The 24,443-nt window shown below is 45.3% G+C and overlaps 1 protein-coding gene across 4 annotated transcripts; it reads left to right on the top strand.

Moving 5' to 3' along the window:
• Nucleotides 1-209: 209 nt before the first annotated feature.
• Nucleotides 210-24,196, top strand: LOC140722730 (uncharacterized). 4 transcript variants are annotated; one of them, XR_012097728.1, is made up of 3 exons: nucleotides 210-373; nucleotides 3,423-3,590; nucleotides 24,062-24,196. XR_012097728.1 is itself a non-coding variant. In XM_073037419.1 (3 exons), the coding sequence occupies exon 3, from the start codon at nucleotides 19,324-19,326 to the stop codon at nucleotides 20,443-20,445; it is 1,122 nt and encodes a 373-aa protein (XP_072893520.1). In that variant the 5' UTR covers nucleotides 210-373; nucleotides 3,427-3,590; nucleotides 18,916-19,323; the 3' UTR covers nucleotides 20,446-21,284. The 4 variants fall into 4 exon arrangements, 2 of the variants coding, with proteins under 2 accessions (XP_072893520.1, XP_072893519.1); XR_012097729.1 differs by lacking the exon at nucleotides 24,062-24,196 and adding an exon at nucleotides 15,565-15,662; XM_073037419.1 differs by lacking the exon at nucleotides 24,062-24,196 and adding an exon at nucleotides 18,916-21,284 and having other exon boundaries at nucleotides 3,427-3,590.
• The last annotated feature ends 247 nt before the right edge of the window (nucleotides 24,197-24,443 follow it).

Below are 24,443 nucleotides of genomic sequence, written 5' to 3'. Positions count from 1 at the left end.
TCTGAGATGGGAGAGTTGTGAATGTGAAACAATGTGGGAAATGCGGCCGATGGTTCGGCCAGCGTGTGAGGGGCGAGGAACAATCACCGGGTCACGTGGGAGACCCTCGCCGTCACGTGATTCTCTTTTACCGCAGATCGGCAGCATCTGCGGGTTTGACTCCGAAGCCCCGCCCCGGTCTGATGACGCAATAAGCATATCAGGCTCACAGCCCCGGATGGGCAGCGATTTTTTTTCCCCGTCCTTGTTGAAGAGGGTCCGGAGCGGCGGATCGTCTGCGGGATCCGGATCGGAAGTGAGTCCTCGCCCCCTCGGGCGGGGAGCCGGGGGTTCGGATCATTTTCTGCGGAGCGAGACCGACAAGATCCATGCGGTGAGTACTGTATCCCGAGCGATGTTGTACAGTCCGGTTACATTTCCCGAACTCGCGGTCTCACCCCGTTTCCTGGACAGAATCTGCCGGGGTCGATCCCAACCTGGGGATACTTTCCATGGTATTTGATAAAAGATATTTCGGAGACAAGGGTTAATGCCAAAGTTCCTGTTGTTCTATCTTTGTGATTTTAGTACATAGTAGTATGTACTGTTAATTCAGTATCTGTGTATTGCTGGAGGACGATCAGTGATCCCTTCTCTCACCCGGTTCTATTTGCTCATTCCCTGCCCATCTTGGTCAATCTCTGTCCAGTCTCCCAACCCCACCACCTCGATGATAAATATCAACAATTTCTCTTCTACCGTTGTCTTCATTGTGAAGTACTTAGCTTTACTGAGTTATTTCTGAAATCAGTGTTTGTTATCTGAATTACCAGAGGATGTATTTAATGCAGAATGGGGAAGGATAAAGACAGTCACTACAATTTTAGTTTCAAAGTTACCAAATGGTCGCTGTGTTAATCTTTTCCAGACAGAGACTCTCAGCGTTTAAAGTTGAGTCTGTTATTTCCTGTTTTGATCATGTTTGGAGAGGCAATTTCCCTGTTGCCAGGAACAGCCACAGGATCTGCAGTGAGTGGTGCACATTTTTATCGCGCTCTGGTCACTTCCCCTCATTGAGAGTTAGTGGCCTCAGGAGCAGATGTAGCAGACTGATAGTGGGGTGGGGAGGATGTTGTGAGCATTGACTGTATCGACGGTATTATCCCTGTGTCGGAATGAAGAGAAAACTAATGAATATGGGACTTACATTTGTGCGACTTTGTTCAGGTCATCACAAACATCGTGTAATCAGTCAATAGTTGTGCATCATTTAAAGTACAAAGAGAAAATGCTGGAAGCGTTCAGCAGATCGAGCAGCATCAGTTCTGATATTGAGTCATCCACAGTTTCTCTTTCCACAGATCCAGTCTGATGTACCGAGTTTCCAGCATTTAATCTCAGTTTGTAATGAAAAGCCTGTTATTCCTGTTAGCCTACAGGAAATGCTATGGCCAGTTGTGTTAGGCAAGATCTCATTTAACGATATGACAATGATAAAATGTGTTCAGTTTAGCTGCTGGAGACAATGTGAAATGTATCCATGGCTGCTGGTGACCCACAACCAGGTTTTCCAGCCCAATATCTGGCCCAGTCAGAGGATGCTCAGGTTCCCATTCTACCATAGGGCGATGCAGGAGTGTTAGCTTTTGAACTCTGAACGGCTGACACACTGTGGCATGTTACCGGCAATGAGGACTCCTGGGAAAATTGGTGCTTGGCCTATTTATCCTGGGATGTAGACTCCGGGAATATGGAACTGTCAGTATTTGGGATTTGCCCAGGTCAGCACTTCTGTAGATGGGACTGAATGTTTCTCCTTCCACAGCGAATCAGGTCCTGGGCTGCTGGACATTGGTTGTGAGGAAATCCCTGATGTGGGGATGATGGAAAAGGATTCTCGGGTCGGTAAGTGGCACATTCAGCTGTGTGACCCTGTCATAGATTTTGACCCTGGTGAAATGGACCTGGGGATCGAGCTTCTCAGGCTTATGAGGTTTTGAGTGAGTATTTCTGGTCTGGGGTCAGATGTTTGTTTCTGGAGTTCCTTTGGAGGCAATGAGTGCTAATCTGAGGAGGGAATGAGTTGCCATTACATCCTCACAGGGAGAGGCGATGAGTAAATGGGCTGCTCCGTGTTTATAGACCCGTGAGTTTGGTGTTCAAACTGTATTTGGAAATCTCACTGACACCTGTCTGTCACTCAGTGGAAATCAGGCAGAATCTCAAGTTGCTGGAGATCTGCACTAAAACCTGAAAAAGTTTGAAGTCATTCTGACAAAACTCTATTCACCTGAATTGTAAAGTTTGTTCCTCTCCCCACAGCTGTTCCTTACCTGCCGAGTGTTTCTGGTAATTCCAGTTTCTTTTTATTACATTCACCCTGGAATGGTTTATATTTCCTGAAATGCACCTGTTTTAACCTGGAAATGGAAATGACTCGTTCTGTGATAGAAGAGCAGGAAAGAAAGCACAACTTTTCTCTGTAAATTATTCTGGTACCAGTTATTAATAAGCTATTATTAATGCTTTTTGAGTTAGTGATTTAGATGCATATCATATTATTACTGAGTTAAGTATTGTATGTAATGAGTTTTTGCTACAACAAGTGTATGGGACATCGGAAAAAATGTTGAATTTCCCCATGGGGATGAATAAAGTATCTATCTATCTATCTATCTATCTATCTATCTATCTATCTATCTATCTATCTATCTATCTATCTATCTATCTATCTATCTATTTATGTTCAGTACAGTTGTTGCAAACAAAATTTACAAGAATAATCTCAGGAATGATCAGCTTTATGTATGAGGAGCATTTGATGGTTCTGGACCTGTGTTCAATGGAGTTCAAAGGGACGGTGGGAGTTGTGGAGGGATGTATGGTTAAGTAAACCTACCGAATGCTGAAAAGCCTGGATACAGTGGGCATGGAGAGGATGTTTCCATTAGACGGAGAGTCTATGATCTGACAGCACAGTCTCAGAATAAAGATGCTTCCCTTTAAAACTGAGATGAGAAAAACTTTTTGGCCAAAAGATGTCTGATCTGCGGAATTTGCTGCCGCAGAGGTTGGTTGTTGGGTAAATTTATGACAGAGATTAATATATTGATGATTGCTAAGTAGCTTCCAGGTTATTGGAGGAAGGTAGGAATATGGTGTTGGAATAAAAATCAGCCATGGTTGAGTGGTGGGCAGACCAGATGGATCGAATCACCTACTTCTGTTCCTGTGTCTTATGTCTTACCATGACTGAATGATGGCTCCTTCTTATCCCATATCGTTTTGAGACATGTGAGGGACAACAAATGCTTGTTCACTGAGATTGTTATATCTGCCTTCAATGTTTACATTTCAGTGAGTTTTGTTCTTAGTAACATTAAGCAGAAATGTTTGGTTCTCCTATTTATTGTTAATGTGCTTCATTATCTTTCATGTTAAAGTTAGACCTGCAGTGAGAGATTTATTGGAAGTAAAGCCCCAACTGGAAGCAAACCACGACTGAAGATGAGGGAACAGCAACAAATGAACTAGCCCGATGATTGAGAGTATCAACTGAAGAGGACCCATTTGACTCGGAGATTCCAGTGATTCAGTCAGGAGAAAGTTTGGTGAGTCTCATTTACTCAAACACTGGTCCTTTAGACATTCCATACCTGTACAAAGGAAGGTAGGGAATAGTTGGGAGTGAGAATGAATGTGCCCAGAAGAACCAGTTATGCCTCTGTCAGATCCAGTTGTAATCACTCCAGGTCTGGTAATGCGCTTCCAGCAGCACAACCCTTTAAAAACACTCTCATTATGTGGAAGTCAAATCCGGATAAAGTCACTCAGAGACTGTATATGTACAAACTCTTTATTCCAATTACCCAGGGCTTACTCAGTTAGTCGCTCAAACAGGGACAGTCTATGACTGTTCCTGCCCAATCCACTAACTGACTAACAATTCCCCTTCCACCACAGATATATCCGTCCAGATACACCCCACACAAGACAGGCTGGAGCCAAAGTTACTTACTACATGACAGCCCCTAAAGACAAATTACAAAATAGTCATAATGGCTTACATACACAGAACAGACTGAAGCTATCCTATCTCTATGCATGTGAACAAGGAGATAAGCATCCTGAAACCCTAGCTAGCTTCCCTCAAGAAGAAATATGGCTCAACATGGCTTAGTACATCTGTTGATCATCAGCAGTTTCTTTCAGAAAAACAGGCTGCTATTGTTTAACAAAGTGTTAACCCTTTTTCATACTTTATCATTCCCTCCTTTTGATCATGGATAACATTACGGCATATCAGTGCGTAAAAACAGCATACAACAGTAATTATAACAATGATATGTCCAACTATTAGGCCATAATGCAATACCATGCCCCACATATTACCGAACAGGCTTTCAAAGACCACCATTTCGTCCCCTCGGTGAACCAATGTAAATCCTGCCCTACTCTCTTGATGCTGTCAATCTCCCTGGCAGTGTGCTTGGAGAGGGATGTAATGTTAGTAGACTCATCAGTGATACAGGTTCAACATTCTGTGTCAATAATAACACAGGTTCCACCTTTCTCAGCTAAGATAAACTCTAAGGCCATACGATTCTGTAGGACTGTTTGCCAGATTGCAATCATTTCAGTGGATATTTCTGTTACTTGGGCCTGTGTTTCTGTCAGGACCCCTGCAGTATTGTGGCCAGCTCCTCAAGTGCTGTATCCAAATTGATTTTCTCTTGTGAATTCCTGGCTGCTCCATAGGAGAGAAAAGTGATCATCCAAAATCACTCAGTCTCCGTTATTCCTCTCCACTGCTGGGCACCTGCAAGTATGGTCAGGATGCATGTTTCCCAGTCTGGGAAGTTCTGTTTGGTGGGGGCCTGAGATACCATCCCTCAAAACACTGACACCCACAGTCATCTCTGACTGGACCACAGTTTCTCACCTCTCTTCCCCGGGTGTTATTTGAGATAGCCCAGGCTGAGAGTTCCTCACTCTGGTTGACCGGGATTACTGACATTGGAATCATAGTTTTACCATGCTGCAGATTTTCAGCAGAAACCCAGCAGGCCTCTTGTTCTACCTGTTTGGCATCGGTGTGACAGAAAGACCATGGGAGCCCCCGGATGCTGGGGTGAGCCCTCTCAAAGACATAAACCCGAACACCACTATCAACCAACATATTTTCCTTTAGTTCGAGACAGTTCTTCTACTCAGACAGACAGACATACATTATTGATCCCGAAGGAAATTGGGTAACATGTTAAGCACGTTTGGCACCTAATCGATGTATCCACCGAGATTGCCCCTTCAGGTTCACAGCCATGGGAGTGGTCATTAACACCTGATATGGTCCTCTCCACCGAGGTCCAACTTTCCCTCAATCTCAGTTCTTGATCAGGACAAAATTCCCAAGTTCTAAGGTGGGATAGTCACTCCTCTCTGTGGAGTAGTTCCCTTCCTTGTAAGCCTGTCGAACCTGTGAATGTAATGCTTGGAAATGTTGGTCTCCCCTGAGGCGATGCATATCCAATTTTGCTGGTAGACTTTGTGGGAGCAATGGTACACAAGGTCTTGGTCCTCAGGGTGTCCTCATGGGCCGTCCATGAATGATTTCAGCTAGTGACAACCCTGTTTTCCCCTGAGGGGTAACCCTCATGTGGAATAGGGGTAACAGTACGTCCTTCAACCAAGTGAGTCCAGTCTCCGCTGTTAGTTTGGCCAATTTACCCTTCAGAGTGCCATTGACTCTTTCCACTATGCCAGCGGCCCGTGGGTGGTGTACAGAGTGGAATTGTTGCCTGATAGCTAGTTTGTTACATACCTCTTTGTTCACTAGTGGTCACCACAATGTGTGGGCCATTGTCAGAGCTCAGCATCTCCAGCAGGCTTTACCTTGGAATTTTTTTCCATAATAATAACTTCATAACAGTCATAGTATTATTATTAGTAGTTGGAATAGCTTCAATCTATCTACTAAACACGTATAATAATTAAGCAGTATCTATAGCAATGTACTCTAGGCAATTCAATAAAATCAATTTGTAGACAGGAAAAAGGTCCACCTGTCAAGGGAGTCGTACCCAGTGTGCAGGTTACCAACCATTCCCTCCTTTCCCAGGTGTGTACAATTCTGTATATAATCGACCAATATTGATAAGAACTGTGTAGGAACACAAACCTGTCCCACTGGGGTGATCCAGAAACCTAGGTCGGGGTCTTTCTGGCACCGCATTTGGAACCGCAGTTTGCGTTCCTTCTCAGAGGCGGCCCCCTGAAAAGTACGTACCTCCCGTATGTCTGGCAAACCCATTCTGCTAAAGTCACGGAAGGCTGCTTGACGGGAACCCGAGGGGACTCCAACTACCGAGGACTGTGCAGCACTTTTTGCTGTCTTATCTGCTAAAGCATTGCCTTCAGTGACCTGGTTGGCCATGCGGGTGTGGGCCGCACATTTAATAATAGCCAAAACTCGAGGTAGCTTTAGAGCAGTGAGTAAGTTGTTTAAAAAGGTGGCATTATTAATGGGGTGGCCAGAGCAAGTCAGGAATCCCCATGTTCCCAGAGAGCCCGGTAGTCATGTACAATTCCAAATGCATAACGGGAGTCTGTGTAAACGTTCGCACTTTAGTCTGTTGCTAGGTTACAGGCAGGAGTCAGAGCAAACAGCTCAGCCTTCTGTGCGGAGACAGCTGCTTCAAAAGAGGCCTGCTCAATTACTTCACTGTCCGTTACTATCGCATAGCCAGAATATCGTTTTCCTGATGGATCTACAAAAGAGCTTCCATCCTCACAAAACATTGCGTTGGGCTTGAGGGGGTATTGCGGAATGGATGGGAGAGTCTGTCCTTCTTCCACAGTGATCTGGATGGGGGCAGTTGTTGCAGCCGACCTCATGGCCTGAAATTGCCCAGAGATGGGGTACAACGTCTAGGGTTTGGTCAATATTAAAAGGGTGTCTTACCAGATGTGCCATCTTCACCTCAGAGTCCTTCCAGTATTTGAGTTGGCACGTCACCAAGTCTTGCCAATCTCCCTTGTAGCTGGAGGCTTGTTCCATCAGGGTGTAGGCAGAGAACCCTAGGGTCTTTGGTTTGAACCTGGGGCAAACCCTGATGGTAGTATGGGGAAAAACCAGTCCTGTCTGTCGCCAAAAGAAATCTGGTCGTTCGGCCAGTAATGCACTGCCCTCTTTTCCTTTAACCTCTCCAATCACCGTGACTGGAAAATTCTGTCCCTCGAGGGGTGCATAATATTGGCTTTCCTCAGTTGAGCACCCCAGAGGGTCATAGCACAGAGTCACATGAGGGTCGGCCGCTGGCAGAAGGGGTTCAAACGCAGTGGAGTACAGATTAAGTGCCCACCACTGGCTGTTCAGAAACTGGGGAAGTTGTTCGCTAGTCCCAGGGTGATATCCTTGTCTGTGCATAGAATCTCGACTTCCAACGGACAGAGCAAGTCTCTCTCTGCTAGATTACACCCCGACTGGTGGTGACTGTAAATGAAACCTCACATTGGGTCCCCTGGAATTCCACTTGCAGTGGCTGGGTATGTGAATACATATGTTCCATGCCTTCGAAACCAGACAGAGTGATTGTAGCATCTGATGGCTGGAATCCCTTTTCTGATACTATTTCCTGATCGACAGTGGTTGTGGTTGCCCCATATCAATCAGAAACGGAACTGGAATTCCAGCAACTTGCAATACAATATTACATTGGGCTCTTCCTGAGGGGTGGTACTCACGGTAGGAAGCATCCTTGCTTGTTAATTTCTAGACAGGTTGTTGTCCCCACCTGTCCCTTGGTAGGTTTTTTTCCCCATTTCAGATCCCCAGATATAGCCCGCTCGGGTCCTTCTTTGCCAGAGAACATATTCCCCTTTAATATTAGTTCCCTTCGGAGTTGATCAGGATTCGAAAGTCGGGTCCCAATAATATGTCAAAGCTTGTCGCATTCGATTTCAGTCATTGTCAGGCCAATCCATATTATTTGTTTGAATCATGTCGGCTATCTTAGTTGGTAAGTATTGGAGCGGTAAGGCTTTAAACTGGGGGGATGGATTCCCATTACTGAAGGCCTGGTCTCCTGCGAAAGTGCCGTAGCAGGCCACAAATCACTCCCAATAGTCTATTCCCGATTCCCCAGGCTTAGATTTGCATTCAAGTAGTTTAGTGATGTCTACAGGTTGCTGGAGAGCCCTTTCCAAGGCTTGAATAATCTGGTCTGTCTGTTCATTCTCATTATGGTTTCCTGTCTGTAACTCCTGATAGGTTTGGTATCTCAATTCTGCGTTCCATTTCCGCCTCTCATCAGCTGAGAGAATCATGCAGCAGAGACCGAATAAATCTTGCAGGGTCACACTAAACATTTGTATAGTACTGTGGACACACTGAGCAAACTGTGCTGGTTTTTCTTTTCTACCTGGGACCTGATTCATGATCATTATCATTTCTTGAGGCTTCCAGGGTGCATACACAGGAATCACTGAGGACTGTCCCTCCTCCTGCTGCTGGTGGACTGGGCAGCATTTGGTGGGCAATTGCCTTTAGAACCACAGAGCATTACAGCACAGAAACAGGCCTTTTGGCCCTTTTTGGTTGTGCCGAACCATTTTTCTGCCTAGTCCCACTGACCTGCCCCTGGGCCATATCCCTCCAAACCCCTCTCTTCCATGTACCTGTCCAAGTTTTTCTTAAATGTCAAAAGTGAGCCCGCATTCACCACTTCATCTGGCAGCTCATTCCACATACCTACCACTTTCTGTTTGAAGAAGCCCCCCCCCCCACAATGTTCCCTTTAAACTTTTCCCCCTTCACCCTTAACCCATGATCTCTAGTTTTTTTTTGTCCTTTGGCCTCAGTGGAAAAAGCTTTCTAGCATTCACTCTGTCTATACCCACCATAATTTTATACACCTCTGTCAAATCTCCCCTCACTCTTCTACGCTCCAGGGAATAAAATCCAAACCTATTCAACCTTTCTATGTAACTGAGTTTCTCAAGTCCTGGCAACATCCTTGTAAACCTTCTCTGTGCTCTTTCAACCTTCTTAATATCCTTCCTGTAATTAGGTGACCAAAACTGCACACAATACTCCAAATTCTGTCTCACCTTGTCTTATACAACCTCACCATTACATTCCAACTCTTATACTCAATACTTTGATTTATAAATGCCAATGTACCAAAAGCTCTCTTTACAACCTTATCTACTTGTGACCCCATTTTTAGGGAATTATGTATCTGTACTCCCAGATCCCTCTGTTCTACTGCACTCCTCAGTGTCCTACCATTTACCTTGTATGTTTTACCTTGGTTTGACCTTCCGAAGTGCAATACCTCACACTTGTCCGCATTAAACTCCATCTGCCATTTTTCAGGCCATTCCTCCAACTGGTCCAAATTCCTCTGCAAGCTTTGAAAACCTTCCTCACTGTCCACTGCACCTCCAATCTTTGTCTTGTTACGAAAACCCCGTAACCAGGTAACTTACCAGCAAAGATAGATGGATCAGCTGAGTCGGATGCTACTATTTTCAAACGTTTTATTCAATAAGGGCACAAACGTATGGTTAATACAAAACATTCAAATCGTCAAAACTCAATCTAAAACACCGGTGTAACCATAATCAATCGGAAATAAGCTCTTTCGTTGTCTAGGGTATATAATACTGAGTCCAATTGGAAATATAAAGAGTCACTCTGAAGTCTGCAGGCTTTCGGTTTCACGTGTTGGAGAGAGAGAGAGATAAACGGAAAAACTTGCCCGAAATATCCGTGGGATCAGAGGAGCGATCTTCCCCGTTGTTTGTTAAAAGCGATCTTCCGTTGGTTCCAGCCACAAACCCCGCATTCGGAATTTAACGCATGTGGCTTATTTCAAAATGGCTTCCCGTTCCCATGGGAAGCGGTATCGTGCTTCTTGGTGTCTCCTTGGTGCGTCTGAGGGTCGTCCTCTTTCAGACCCTTCTTTATACTGCCTCACGGGATCTCAGGTGTCAATCAGGTTGCAGGTGATGCAACCTCTCTCTCTCTCAACCAGCCCACTTTGCCCGAGGGCTTTACAATGTCCCTGCGAGTTGGCACGTCTGCAGTTCCCAGGTGTCTCCTGAGAACAATGCCACAGTCACCAGCTTTTGTCCCAGTGGAATGTCTTTCCATTTCCTGTGTCCATTCAGCCTGTCTCTCTCTCTCTCTTTTGGGTCATTGACCCCCCTTTTCTAGGGCTCTTGCAATTCTCACAAAGGAGGGGGCTGGTATCATAACACCTCCCCTCTTAAAAAGGTTTTTACCAGCGGTTAAAACCCAGAGTGGTACAGTCTTACAGAAATTTTGAATCTAATACAGAGTAATACAGTTATACATTCAAGTCAGCATCTAAACAGTTAACAAGTACAGTGCCCCTTTCCTTTAATACCTTAACCTCATGTGCCCTACTAACGCCTGGTAGCATCAAACTTCAGCTCAATAACCACCTTATTTATTTGCTTTCTTCGGCAACATAACTAAGGAGGTGTGATCTTAGCTTACATACATCTACAAAGGTTCATGCAAAAGACAAATTTTTATGCTACTTTCAAACTTAACAGTCAAGCTTCCATGGGTGTTGTCTTTATTATTCACATACTTTGTCAAAATCCCTTAAAACCGGCTTCTGCTATTTTAAAAATCGCGCCCCCATTAACCCTCGCCTTTTTTCCGGTTAATTCCCTCGTGGCGATCTTGGGCACCCTGGCGAAATAAGCTTTCGCCCGCTCCTTTCATAGGAGTTATTTTATCAACGTGTTCCAAACTTAGACCACCCAATTCCTTAATTTTAGGCCATTTGTCGTTTTTCTCTTCAGGACCCGTCATGCTATTAGTTTCCAATTTAAGATCCGCAAGCGATCTCGCTTTGTTCAGACAGCATTTCAAATTCTGCCTTTTCACAGCACCCTCTTGAATAACAATAGCGTGTGGGGCACCTTTACATTCCAAATCAACCTGTAATTGATTCGCAGGCACCGTGTTACCAAGCCATTGTCTCTGCAGCCTGGTTGCTGCTTCTGACATCAATTCAGACATTAAATTTTCTTCCTTTGATTTGGGAATTACAGATTTCCCGTCTCCCTCCACAACAACAGTTATCTCCCCATTCGTAAACTCCACATTAACTCTGAAGACCCCCTTCTGTACAACCCTCTGGGAACTCACACTTCCCAAGGTTAACCCCTTTTTCCCCGAACCAGGTCTATCTGACTCACGAGGACGGCCGCCCCGTCCCCCTGAATCAAACACCTCAGACTTCCCCTGAGCTCTGTTACCAGGTTCAGCACCACGTGCGCCCCCATCTTGGACACACTCAAACGGGACATTGGCCCCTTCCAGGCTTTCAATACCCGTACCTTTTTCAAATTCTAACGTCCCCCGATCCTTCCAGTTACTCTCTAGGCAGCCCCCCGTTGGGGAAGGCGCAACCCTGCGAGCTGAAACAACCTCCTCGGCCATTTCAGCTGACTTCTCCACAGCAAGGGTACCCTTCCTCTCTAAGACTGCCCTCATTTCACTCTCGGGACCATCGAGAACATCTTTAGGACTCTCAACTTCTCCAAACAATTCTGCCAAACCAGACAGATCAACCACGTCCAACTCTGGACGTTTTAACAGCTTTACCCGTTTCTCATCTTTATTTCCTACCTCTAGGACCTTTCTCTTCACTAAGGGGAGGGCTATCTCCTTACCCTTACCCCATTTTACTTTACTACCTTCCGTTTTACCACCCTCTGAACCCTCGTGGTGTAGGGTCGGTAAAAACGTCTGGGCCAATTTCAAACTGCGCGCGGTCCCAGTCGCCGCTCTCGACAGGCTGCGAGTGACCGCGCATGCGCGATAGCTCGGGGACTCCACGGGCAGGGCCTCAACTATCAGGGCGGTTCCCATCTTCCCACCCGCGAGGTCATTACCCAAAAGGAGGTCCACGCCCTCCCCCGGTAACTCCGGCAGGACTCCTAGCTCCACAGGTCCCGACACCAACTCGCAATCGAGAAAGACCCTATGCAAAGGCACGACCGTGATCTGGTTCCCGATTCCTCTCAGGGCAACCTCCCCCGTCCGAGGGCCGAAATTTAACACATTACGGCTAATTAACGATAGTTCCGCCCCCGTGTCTCTCCAAATTCGTACAGGGATGGGGGGGTCCCCTTCCCTCAAAGACACGGTTCCTTCGGAACTAAATGTCTCCCGCCCCTCCGGTACTCCATCTACCTGGGGCCCTCTTGTCAACGTCCTGATTACCACTGAACGCCCGATAGGGATCGCTGCTCTCTCCCTCTCTGGCTCCTTTCTCAGAGCAAAGCACTTTGATGCAATATGTCCCACCTTTCCACAATTAAAACAGTTTAAACCAGGAGATCTCCAGGTTTCCTGTCTGTTATCCTCACTTTTTGTGCTAGCTCCCGGTGGAGTCTCTCCCTTAGCCGGCGGACTGTCCCTACCATTCCGACGGTCTCTCGGGTAACTTTGTGGCGAGGAAAACTTTGTCTTGTGGGTTAGGGCATATTCATCTGCGAGCCTAGCCATCTCTGAGATGGACTGATTCGTCCTCTCACTTAAATACATTCGGATCTCTTCCGGAACGCAACTTTTAAATTCCTCAATTAAAACTAGCTCCCTGAGACGCCCATAGTCCTCGGCCACCTTTTCAGCTGTGCACCAACGATTCAAGAGCACACCCTTCTCATGGGCTAGCTCGGTATACGTTTGATTCCACCCTCTTTTTAAATTTCGGAACCTTTGTCTATACGCCTCAGGTACTAACTCGTAACCTCGGAGAATGGCCTCCTTTACTTGATCATAATTCCCGTCCCTTTCTGTGGGCAGCGCGGCATATACCCGCTGTGCTTTTCCTCGTAACACACTTTGTAACAACGCCACCCATTGCTCTCTGGGCCACTGCTGATTCTCTGCCACCTTTTCAAAGAGCAAGAAATAACTATCAACATCCGTCTCCTCGAACGGGGGGACCAACCTCAATGCCCGACTAATATCAAACCCCTCTTTCTCTCCCCCTTGAGTTCTTCGCTCTTGTTTCCGCCTGTCCAGCTCCAATTCATAGTTCCTCTGTTTCTCTCTCTCTTCTGCTTCTAGCTGCTTTAGTTTGAACACCTGCTCTCTTTCCCTCTCGGCTCTCTCGGCTTCTCTCTCTGCAGCCTTCTGAGCTGCGTCTATTTCTAGCTGCTTTATTTTAAACTCATGTTCCAGCCTTGCTTTCTCCAACTCTGCCTGATTTGTCCCACTCACTAATCTCCTTTCGGGAATATTTTCCAAATCCTCAGCTGTAAACACCTTCTTCCCAACGTAATGCAGTTGTATGACCCTTAGCACTTCCTGCTTTTTCATTGCTGGCTTCACCGCTGTGAGGTCTAATGCCTGCGCCAAATTTACCAAGTCTGATTTTGTAGCCTTCCCTAGCGCCTCTACCGTCGGGTTTCCCATAAATTCCTGCACATCCATCTTTGCTGGTTTCTCGTCTGACTACCTGCGTAACCAGATTTAAGTTTGGACTTACAGCCCGATTCACTGACCTCCCCCTTTTGGTGTCAAATCCCGAGACGAGAACCCCACTTGTTACGAAAACCCCGTAACCAGGTAACTTACCAGCAAAGATAGATGGATCAGCTGAGTCGGATGCTACTATTTTCAAACGTTTTATTCAATAAGGGCACAAACGTATGGTTAATACAAAACATTCAAATCGTCAAAACTCAATCTAAAACACCGGTGTAACCATAATCAATCGGAAATAAGCTCTTTCGTTGTCTAGGGTATATAATACTGAGTCCAATTGGAAATATAAAGAGTCACTCTGAAGTCTGCAGGCTTTCGGTTTCACGTGTTGGAGAGAGAGAGAGATAAACGGAAAAACTTGCCCGAAATATCCGTGGGATCAGAGGAGCGATCTTCCCCGTTGTTTGTTAAAAGCGATCTTCCGTTGGTTCCAGCCACAAACCCCGCATTCGGAATTTAACGCATGTGGCTTATTTCAAAATGGCTTCCCGTTCCCATGGGAAGCGGTATCGTGCTTCTTGGTGTCTCCTTGGTGCGTCTGAGGGTCGTCCTCTTTCAGACCCTTCTTTATACTGCCTCACGGGATCTCAGGTGTCAATCAGGTTGCAGGTGATGCAACCTCTCTCTCTCTCAACCAGCCCACTTTGCCCGAGGGCTTTACAATGTCCCTGCGAGTTGGCACGTCTGCAGTTCCCAGGTGTCTCCTGAGAACAATGCCACAGTCACCAGCTTTTGTCCCAGTGGAATGTCTTTCCATTTCCTGTGTCCATTCAGCCTGTCTCTCTCTCTCTCTTTTGGGTCATTGACCCCCCTTTTCTAGGGCTCTTGCAATTCTCACAAAGGAGGGGGCTGGTATCATAACAGTATCATCAGCAAATTTGCTGATCCAATTTGCCACATTATCATCCAGTTCAGTGATATAGATGACAAATAACAATGGCCCCAGCACTGATCCCTGTGGCACACCACTAGTCACAGGCCTCCACTCAGAGTAGCAATCCTCCACTACCACTCTCTGGCTTCTTCCATTGAGCCAATGTCTTTGTGGAGCCATTAACTCTGGGGTTCTATTGGATCCTTCTCTCCCTGTCTCGGAATAATCCTCGGTATTCCCTTTCTGAATCTCAGGGTATAGGGACCTCCCCCTTCCCTGCCGCCACTGTTTTACCCGAGTGGTCACTGTATCTGAGTACTGGGAGCATTGGGGTTTGGGAGCACTGGGTGCACTTGGCTCCTGGTAAGGTGGGTGGGGGGTGTTACGGTGGGTGCACACTCCTCATCACGGTCATTGTCCTCAAACCGTGTCGGTATGCTAGACATGGGTTCGGGATCCCTTGTTTCCCTATCAGTTAGAAGTTCAGACTGATGTTCCTGCCCTGCTCTCCTATCTAGGCTGGCCTTGGTTTGCTTACGTTGTTTTCCCTGCTCTTGTTTTCTACGTCTATCCACCCATTCATGCTCCACTTTTAGCGTCTCACAACCTTTGGCATTCCTTCTGCGGTATATACCTCTATCCCTTTGTCACATGTATTATTCCTCCAACTTGCTAATAATGTACTGTTCCACTTTGCATCTGCCTTTTCCTTCCATTCCCTTTCCAACAATTTCCACTTCTTTCCACAGTTCTTTTTCTGTATCAAATTTACTGTTTGTTCTCATGAGGTAATATCCCAGGCTCCCCCCCAGTGGTCACATTTTGTTCCCCATTTTCTTATTCAGCGCTACACTCAACATTCGCAAATCTTTTTCCTTGTCTGGAAAACTCTCACACATATTATGTAGGGCTGCTCTTGTCCCACTCATAACAAACGACTGCAATTGACCCATGTTCACCAAGTAATATACCCAGCACAAAGCCTCCCGCTCAATTAACAATCAGATAAATTTACCCAGTTGGCACCTCCTGCCCACAATAAATTTACCCAGCTGGCACTTCATGCTCATTTAATAAATTTACCCTGCACGTTTACCTCCTGTCCACTTAGTGAAATTTACCTGGAACCGCCTCCTGCCTAGTTAGTAAAATTTTGCCTCCCTTATACAAGTCTCCCAACAGATTCTTTCCCAATCCCGTCAAGGTATGCGATCAGCCTTGGGCGAGGGAACCGCGAAAGGAACAAACAGAGAATGACAAAAGGTAAAATACCTATTGGGCGCCCGGTCAGTCTCCGCATTCCCCAGAGTGGTCCAGCCACTTACTCAGCCCGTCTGCTTGGCACTCCCTATATTGGGATCCTGTTCATGATGCTAAATGTTAAAGTTGAATCTGAATAAAACCCGGGAGACCAGCTTCTTATCGTCACCACAGTTTATTGTGCATTCTCCTGCAGGAGTTTGAGACCCAGTTGTCAAAGGGAAGGCACGTAAGCACTGCCACCATCTGACAAGTGGACTGAATTAGTCAGGTTACAGCTGTGTATTTATACATAGTAAACCCAGACATTTATACATAGTAAGCCCCAAACATTACTATTGCAAGATGTTATTTGAGCTGGTATGCCCACCAAGTCTGTTGGTGCAAAACTTAATTACGTAGACAAGAGAGTTCGCTGAATGAATGTTTTAATTACAGATGGATGTGCTGTCCTGTCCTTATCAGTTATTCCCTTTGTAAGGCCCTGACTTACTTACAGACAGATGTTCATTCCTGTCCTTATCAGCGAGTCCTCCTCCCTTCACTAAAACTATTGTAGAATGCATAATGTTATCGGGTAACGAGGGTACAATGCATAATGTTATCAGCTCTCAGTGAGTCTCTCTGCAAGCCACAGAGAACTGGCAATGAGCCTGTCTTAGCTAACCGCTGAACACAGAGTTTACTTCAGTTCCAAAATTCGTATTCAGTCCCAAATATTCTTTTAGCCAGAGATTACATAGGTTCAAAATGTTTTTTTTAATATATCCTTGATTTCTCAGGAGGTTTCACAGGAAATATTTATGTCCATTATAGAAACGGGTGTTACCTGTGTGTATTGTGGTGATGCAAATGTTGCTGGAGAATTTACAAGTGGGAAGAAGTGGAGTGATATATGGAACTCTGACTTTTTAAAGTATAATTTAGCAAACAAACCACTTAAGGACAATATGCACGAAATTTGGTGAGAAAATCCTTCATTACCTATTACAGGCCTGCTATACAGTTTGTGTGAGAGAGCAGATGAACTCGATCGAACCCAGAGGAGATCAAAGTTCTTATTGACAGTGATTTGCTAGCTGTTAAAATGAATACTTCACTATATAAAAATCACTATGCACATGTTGTCACTGTGGCATATGTTGTCACATATGCACAGTACGTGATTTATGTGCACACTGATCATTATAAAATAGAGGGGACATTGGTGGGAACGTGGGGAGACCTCCAGTGTCCCTGATGCCCTCACCTGCAAGATGTGCATCCAGCTGCAGCTTGTAACCCGGCAGTTTAAGGAGTTGGAACTTGAAATGGATGAATTCTGGATCAGCTTGGAGTCCTTCATATACATGAGGAGTAGAAATCTTTATGTTACATCTCGGTCTAAATGTGCAATGTGTAAGTTATAGTAATTTCTAATAAATAGGTTGTACATAGGACAGTCAATATAGCAAAAATGCAATTCTATCAGCATGAATTAATCAGTCTGATGGCCTGGTAGAAGATGCCATCCCGAAGCCTATTGATCCTTTTGCTGTGGTACCGTTTCCTGGATGGTAGCAGCAGGAACAGTTTGTGATTGTGATGAATTAGGTCCCCAATATCCTTTGGGCCCCTTTTAAACACCTGTCTCTGTAAATGCCCTGAATCATGGGAAGTTCACATCTACAGATGCGCTGGGCACCACTCTCTGCAGGTTCCTGAGATTGAGGGAAGTACAGTTCACATACCAGGCAGTGATGCTCTGTTGTCTCCCTGTACAATGCTCTTAGAATTTGGGGCCCATACCAAATGTCTTCAATGATCTGAGGTGAAAAATGGGCTCCCGTGCTCTTTTCACAACACAGCCGGTATGTACAGACCATGTGAGATCCTTGTTGATGTTTCTGCTGAGGATCTTAAACCTGTTCACCCTCTCAACCCCAGATCCATTGATATCTTGATGTCAATATGGGTTAGCCTGTCTCCAATCCTCCTGTCGTCCACAATCAGCTCCTCTGTTTTTGTGCCAATGAGGGAGAGTTTGTTTTCTTGACACCAGTCAGATGTTGTTCAGACCTCAGACAGAGTCAGTGATCAAATGGTTGAGCATGGTGTGATGAATGTGCTGAGCTGTGTATATCACAATGCAAGAAGCATCGTAGGAAAGCCAGATGAGCTCAGGACAGGGAATTATGATATTGTAGCCATTACTGGAACTTGCTTACACCCAACAGTCTGAGGGATTTAGAGGAACAAATTTGTAGAGAGATTGCAGACCATGCCAAGAAACAAAGGTTGATTCAGTAAATGATTTTAATTTTCCATATATTGTCTGGGACTCCCATGCTGTAAAAGACTAGATACAGCAGAGTTTGTCAAATGTGTCCTTAATCAGTACGTAGAATTCCCGATGTAGAAGTGTGCAATAAGCCATTAGGAAGTGATCCAGGGCTGGTGACAGAAATTAGTGATCATAATCCATGAAATTCAAAGTAAAGGTGGAAAAAGAGAGGTCTGGACCACGGGTTGAGATTCTGAATTGGAGAAAGGTCAATTTTGATGGTATCAGAAAGGATCTGACAAGTGTGCTATGGGACAGGCTGTTTTCTGGCAAAGGTGTACTTGGTAACTGGGAGGCCTTCAGAAGTGAAATTCTGACGGTGTAGAGTTTGTATGTGCCTGACAAAATAAAAGTTGAAAGGCAACTGGTGCAGGGAACCTTGGTTTTCAAGAGATATTGAGGCCCTGGATATGTTGTTCCTCTAAATGCCTCAGACTGTTGGGTGCTACCAAGACTCATTAATGACTACAAATCATAATTCCATGCCCTGAGCTCATCTGGCTTTTTTTAGTCAACTTCTGTTGGTTTCTAAAAGCTTCCATATAGTTTGTGCTCTATATTTTGCCCTCTCTTTGGCTTTTATGTTGGCTTTGGCTTCTCAGTTTAGCTACAGTTTTGTCCTCCTGCCTGTCCAATGCTTCCACTTCCAGGAATCCATGCAGCTCAGTGGGAACAGGGAATGGAGACAGTCAAATTGAGCCAGGTCACAGATTGTACATGGCAGAAATGCCCCATTCTTATAGAGACAGGAAGAGCATCAGAGAATTTGAGGGTCATTCCACATACCAGCTCTGTGCCCAGTTAGAAGATGATTTCTCTCTCCAGCTTGGGTTGAACTTCATTGTAACAGCGTAATGCCAGATGACACCTTGATAACCCAAGTGTTCTCACTGAAATGATGCCCTTCACCCATTGATGGATTTGTAAATTTTTTTACAGATTAAAAATGACAAGAAACTTGTTTACGGGAATCTCGAACACAACACACCAGTTTTGTTGTCTCTGTCCGGATATTTAAGAAGTGGAGCAAGGGATTCACTCGATCATCCTTCCTGCTCAGACTGTGGGGAGGGATTCACTCATTCATCTGACCGACTGGCATGCCCAACATCTTACACAGGGGAGAACCCATTCATCAGCTCAGACAGTGGGAATGGATTCACTTGCTCATCTCAACTGAAGGTACATCAGCAAGTTCACACTGGGACAAGGCCATTCACCTGTTCTGTGTGTGAAAAGGGATTCAGACAGTCTTCCCGCCTGTGGACACACCAGTTAATTCACATTGGGAAGAGGCTGACCACCTGCTGAATTTGTGGGGAAGGATTCAGTGGGTCATTTGACCTAATGGCTCACCAGCAAATTCACACCAGGCAGCGGCCGTTCACCTGCTCAAACTGTGGGAAGGGATTCACTAAAGCTTCTAAACTGAAGGTACATCAGCGAGTTCACACTGGAGAGAGGCCATTCACCTGCTCGGACTGTGGGAAGGGATTCACTTGCTCATCTCAACTGAAGGTACATCAGAGAGTTCACACTGGAGAGAGGGCGTTCACCTGCTCAGACTGTGGGAAGAAATTCAGTTGCTCATCTCAACTGAAGGTACATCAACGAGTTCATACCGGGGAGAGGCCGTTCATCTGCTCAGACTGCGGGAAGGGATTCACTCTGTCATCTAAGCTGAAGGTACATCAGAGAGTTCACACTGGAGAGAGGCCATTCAGCTGTTCAGACTGTGGGATGGGATTCACTTGCTCATCTAATCTGAAGGTACATCAGTCAGTTCACACTGGAGAGAGGCCGTTTACCTGCTCAGACTGTGGGAAGGGATTCACTCAGTCATCTAAACTGAAGATACATCAGAGAGTTCACTCTGGAGAGAGGCCATTCACCTGCTCAGACTGTGGGAAGGGATTCGCTCGGTCATCTCAAGTGAAGGTTCATCAGAGAGTTCACACTGGAGAAAGGCCATTCACTTGCTCAGACTGTGGGAAGGGATTCACTCGGTTGTCCTCCCTAATTGCTCACCAGCGAGTTCACAACAGGGAGTGGCTGTACACCTGCTCAGACTGTGGGAAGGGATTCACCTCATCATCTCAACTGAAGGTACATCAGCGAGTTCACTCTGGGGAGAGGCCATTCACCTGCTCAGAGTGTGGGAAAGGATTCACTCGGTCATCCAACCTACAAGCACACCAGTCAGTTCACACGGGGGCGAGGCCATTCACCTGCTCAGCATGTGGGAAGGGATTCACTCGGTCATATAAACTGAAGGAACATCAGCGAGTTCACACTGGGGAGAAGCCGTTCACCTGTTCAGAGTGTGGGAAAGGATTCACTCAGTCATCCCACCTGCAAGCGCACCGGTCAGTTCACACTGGGGAGAGACCGTACACCTGCTTAGACTGTGAGAAGGGATTCGCTTCGTCATCTCAACTGCAGAGACACCAGCGAGTTCACACTGGGTAGAGGCCTTTTTCCTGCTGTGAATGTGGAAATGGATTCACTCAGTCATCTAACCATATGTAACTCTCACTTCGCCTAGCAGCTTAAGATAGGGGGTGTTCACGCCACCCCCCGAGCATGGCCAAACTAAAGAAATCTTGTTTGGGTGGATGCTGCGCGTTGTGTCCCCTGTTTCAAATCAGTACCCCGAAATAACAAACAGTACATAATATGTCATTAAAGGACTGAGCTCTATAATTCTTACTTTCACTATAGGGTTAGTAAAGAAAAAATAAGGGCCCATTTTCTCCATTTGTATCTTCTCATCTGTCCCAGCAAGCGACCGTGAAAATCTCTCTTCCAGACTCAATGAAAGAACATTTCTCTCATTGGATAGCATCGCACACCACAACCCTGTTATCTCTGCTACAGAGAAACCATTACCTGAGCAGTGAAACATTACAGAGAGGCCATTACATTAGCAGTGAAACCTTGCAGCATGTTACACTTCTGAGACACTGGCGGGTTCACACTGGGGAGAAAGTTTCAATAAGCTGCATGCTGGATATTTGTCCATCACCGTTGCTGAATGCAATTTCGAGAGTGACTGTCGGTGCTGAACTCTGCAATTATTGCTGCTGCTCACCACATCCAGTTCTGCACCCTGGTCACTGGGCATGGGAGGAGTTCCTTCTGCTGCACCTTCACCTTTAATGGGACTGGATCAGTGACAAATAAATTAGTTCTATTTTAAACTGTCTCCGGTATTTAGTGAATTTACAACACACCTAGTGTACAGTAGAGAGTTAACTCATGCCGGCTGGACCCTGCCAGTGATACTGTTTGCAACAGTCCTTTTACATCTTCCCTTGTTGTTCATCTCTCACTCTCCCTGTGGGGGGGGGGGGTTCCAGTCACTACTCTGTGGGTGAAGAGGGTTCCCTTGAATTTTCTGCAGACTGAGGAAGTCGAACTGACTGCAGTTCTGTCTGAGATGTTCTTCGCCCCTCAAATCTCTGGGCTGAGGAAGAATGACATTAGTTGTTAACTTCCCTATTCAGGGCTCATTTCCACATTATTTGTCATTTTCCCTGCTTCTGAAGTTTTGTTACAAAACACCACTGTCCTCCAAACACTGAAAGTAGTATGGGAAACCATTAGTTTGATGTTCAATGGAGCAGGGTCAGAAACCAGAGGTGGGTCCACGCAGGGCATTGTTTGAGGCTCTGAACGATGGTCGGCGTAAGAACGTATGATGAGGAGAAGGGAATCAGCAACAGGGTGTGGCAACGAATGACAGAGTAGCAACATTTCGAAGCTGATTGACAGAGAAAATCATTCAGTTATCTGACTGATGACACAAACAATTCCTGTTGTGAGGTGCTGCACTGGCCGAGGAACGTGTGTGTGTGTTGGGAATGGTTTTGTCTATTGAGGGACTTGTTCCTGCTTGTTTATCCTGTAATATTGTATCCAGATGGTTATTATAGATTGTCCTATTTGGTATAATGTATTGATTATCATATAATTTGTAAGATTTTGACTCTAAAAGTGGATCAGGCTTGAACTTACGGTGCCTCGATGAAGTGATAGAGGGCATTCATGCGTTTGTATTTTAAAGCAAGGTTTTGGTGAATCATATTTGCCACTGATTGTACCTTTGTAATTAATCAGATTGAGTTAAACTGCTGTAGGGTCCTGAAATGTGTTGGATTGTGTCTGATTTCTTTTGGCATTTTCTACACAGACAGACAGACAGACTTGATTGATCCCGAGGGAAATGGGGTTTCGTTACAGTCACATCAACGGAGTGTAAAAATTACTTACTGCCTTATTGTTTGTATTTCATGTACTTTCGATTTTTCTTTCCTTTTGTTGACCACATTGATGTGTATTTCTGCAAGGGACCCCTTGTCAGGTGATTTTTGACAGGTCATGTCCATTGCATCTGTTATCTCTTCAGCAGCCTCTCTCAGGTGTTACGAATCCCCAGGTTTCGTTTGCTGTGGACTGTCACTTTAAGGAAGTTCCTGAGTGAGGCGGGACTAACAGTGACGTCAGCAGGCAGCTATCGCAGCTCAGAGAGAGAGAGAGCGAGATAGAGATTTAGAGAGAGCGATATATATAGATAGATATGAGACACACACACACACACACAGTCGGAACGAGGGAGACAGATCAGCTACTCTCGTAGTCTGAGTAAGACTTTTATTTAGAACTGCCAGGGCAAGGTTTGCTCCAGAATGTGTGTCTGTCACTTCGTATAATCCAAAGGAGTAGATTTAGGAATGTAATGTGGGACCACTTGAAGTTAACCCTTACCTGGATATGTTATGTGGTGGTCACTTGAAGACGACGTTCGTCTGATGTATCTAAGTGGATTTTGGATCGATTCAACGAACAAAATCTTCGACGACAATTTGCGTTTACCTGTGGAATTCGACGTAATTGCCTTCGCTCTACAATTACCCTGGACTACAAATATCTCTCTCTCTGTTCATTTATTCCTCCGATTACTGAACTTTCCTACGTTACCATCTCCAGACTCTAAGCCTTGATCCTCCAGGCTCGATAGTTTAGGAGTTATATTTACCCATATTTATACGCGTAACACTGTTAACGTTTGTTTAATTTGTTTAACTTAAAATATTATAAGTAGTTACTAATAAAGATAATGATTTTAACATCAAAACCAGACTCCGGTGTAAACTGTATTGCTGCTGGTTTGTTTCTAAAACATTACACAGGACTCTATGATGTACTTCTTCTGGTCCAGGTGTCTTATCCACTTTAAGAACCTGAGTTTGCCTCGCACGTTTTCCTTTGTAATAACAATGACATTCACTCCTGCTCCCTGACACTCACGGATCTCTGGCACACTGCTGTGTCTTCCACAGAGAAGACAGATGCAAAATACCTATCAAGTTCATCTACCAGCTCTTCCCCATTTCCACCTCATGAGCATCATTTTCCAGAGGTCCAAAATAAACTATCACCTCCCTTTCACATTTTTATAATGGTGTATATTATTGTCTAGTTTGCTCTGATATTTCACCTTTCCCCTTCATATAGCTTTTTGCAGTTGCCTGTTGTTGGATTTTCAAAGCTACCCAATTATCTAACTTCCTACTCACTTCTGCTACCTGAAAAGCACTTTCCTTGGCTTTTATACAGTCCATAACTTCCTTTGTCAGCCACGGTAGCCTAGCCCCGCCGTTTGTGAACTACTACTGCGGGACATTATGACCTATTCTGTACATTATGAACTATTCCCAGAAACGTCAGCCACTTCTGCTTTGACGTCATCCCCACCAGTATCCTTCTCAAATCCATCTGGGGAATCACCTCTCTCATGCCTCTGTAATTCCCTTTATTCCATTGTGATACTATGTATGTGACCTATGCTTCACCCTCACAAACTGCAGTAGGAATTCAATCATTATGATCACTGCCTTCTGATGGTTCCTTTACATTAACCTCCCTAATAAGATCTGAGTTATTGCACGACACCCAATCTAAGATGGCAGTTCCCCGAGTAGGCTCAACCATCAGCTGCTCTAAAAATCAATTTTCTTAAGCATTCAATACATTCCCTCTCTTGTGATCTCACACCAATCTGACTTTCCCAATTCTCCTGCAGATGGAAGCCACCCACTGTTTTTACAAAGGAGAGAACGTGTTTTGGAAGCTGAAAAGCCTGAAAGTGAACACACCAGGGTGCGGAAAGAGGCAGCTGAAGAGATTGTGAAGTCATTATAGTCATAGAATACTACAGCACAGAAAAATCTTGTCCATCCTAAAGCATTAATCTGCCGAGTTCCAACAACTTCCACCTGGACCATAGCCCTCCATATACTTCTCATCCATGGACATAAGCAAACTTCTCTTAAAGGTTGAAATCGTCCCTGTCACTTGCTCTGGCAGCTCGCTGCACACTCTCCCCGACTCTGAATGAAGAAGCTCCCCCTAAGTTTTCTTTTAAAGTAATGAGTAATGATCTATCACGAATCACTAGATTTTGG

The sequence above is a fragment of the Hemitrygon akajei genome, unplaced genomic scaffold, assembly GCF_048418815.1.
Source record: "Hemitrygon akajei unplaced genomic scaffold, sHemAka1.3 Scf000087, whole genome shotgun sequence".
Classification (NCBI taxonomy): Eukaryota; Metazoa; Chordata; class Chondrichthyes; order Myliobatiformes; family Dasyatidae; genus Hemitrygon; species Hemitrygon akajei.
This window is presented reverse-complemented; position numbering and strand designations above follow the sequence as displayed.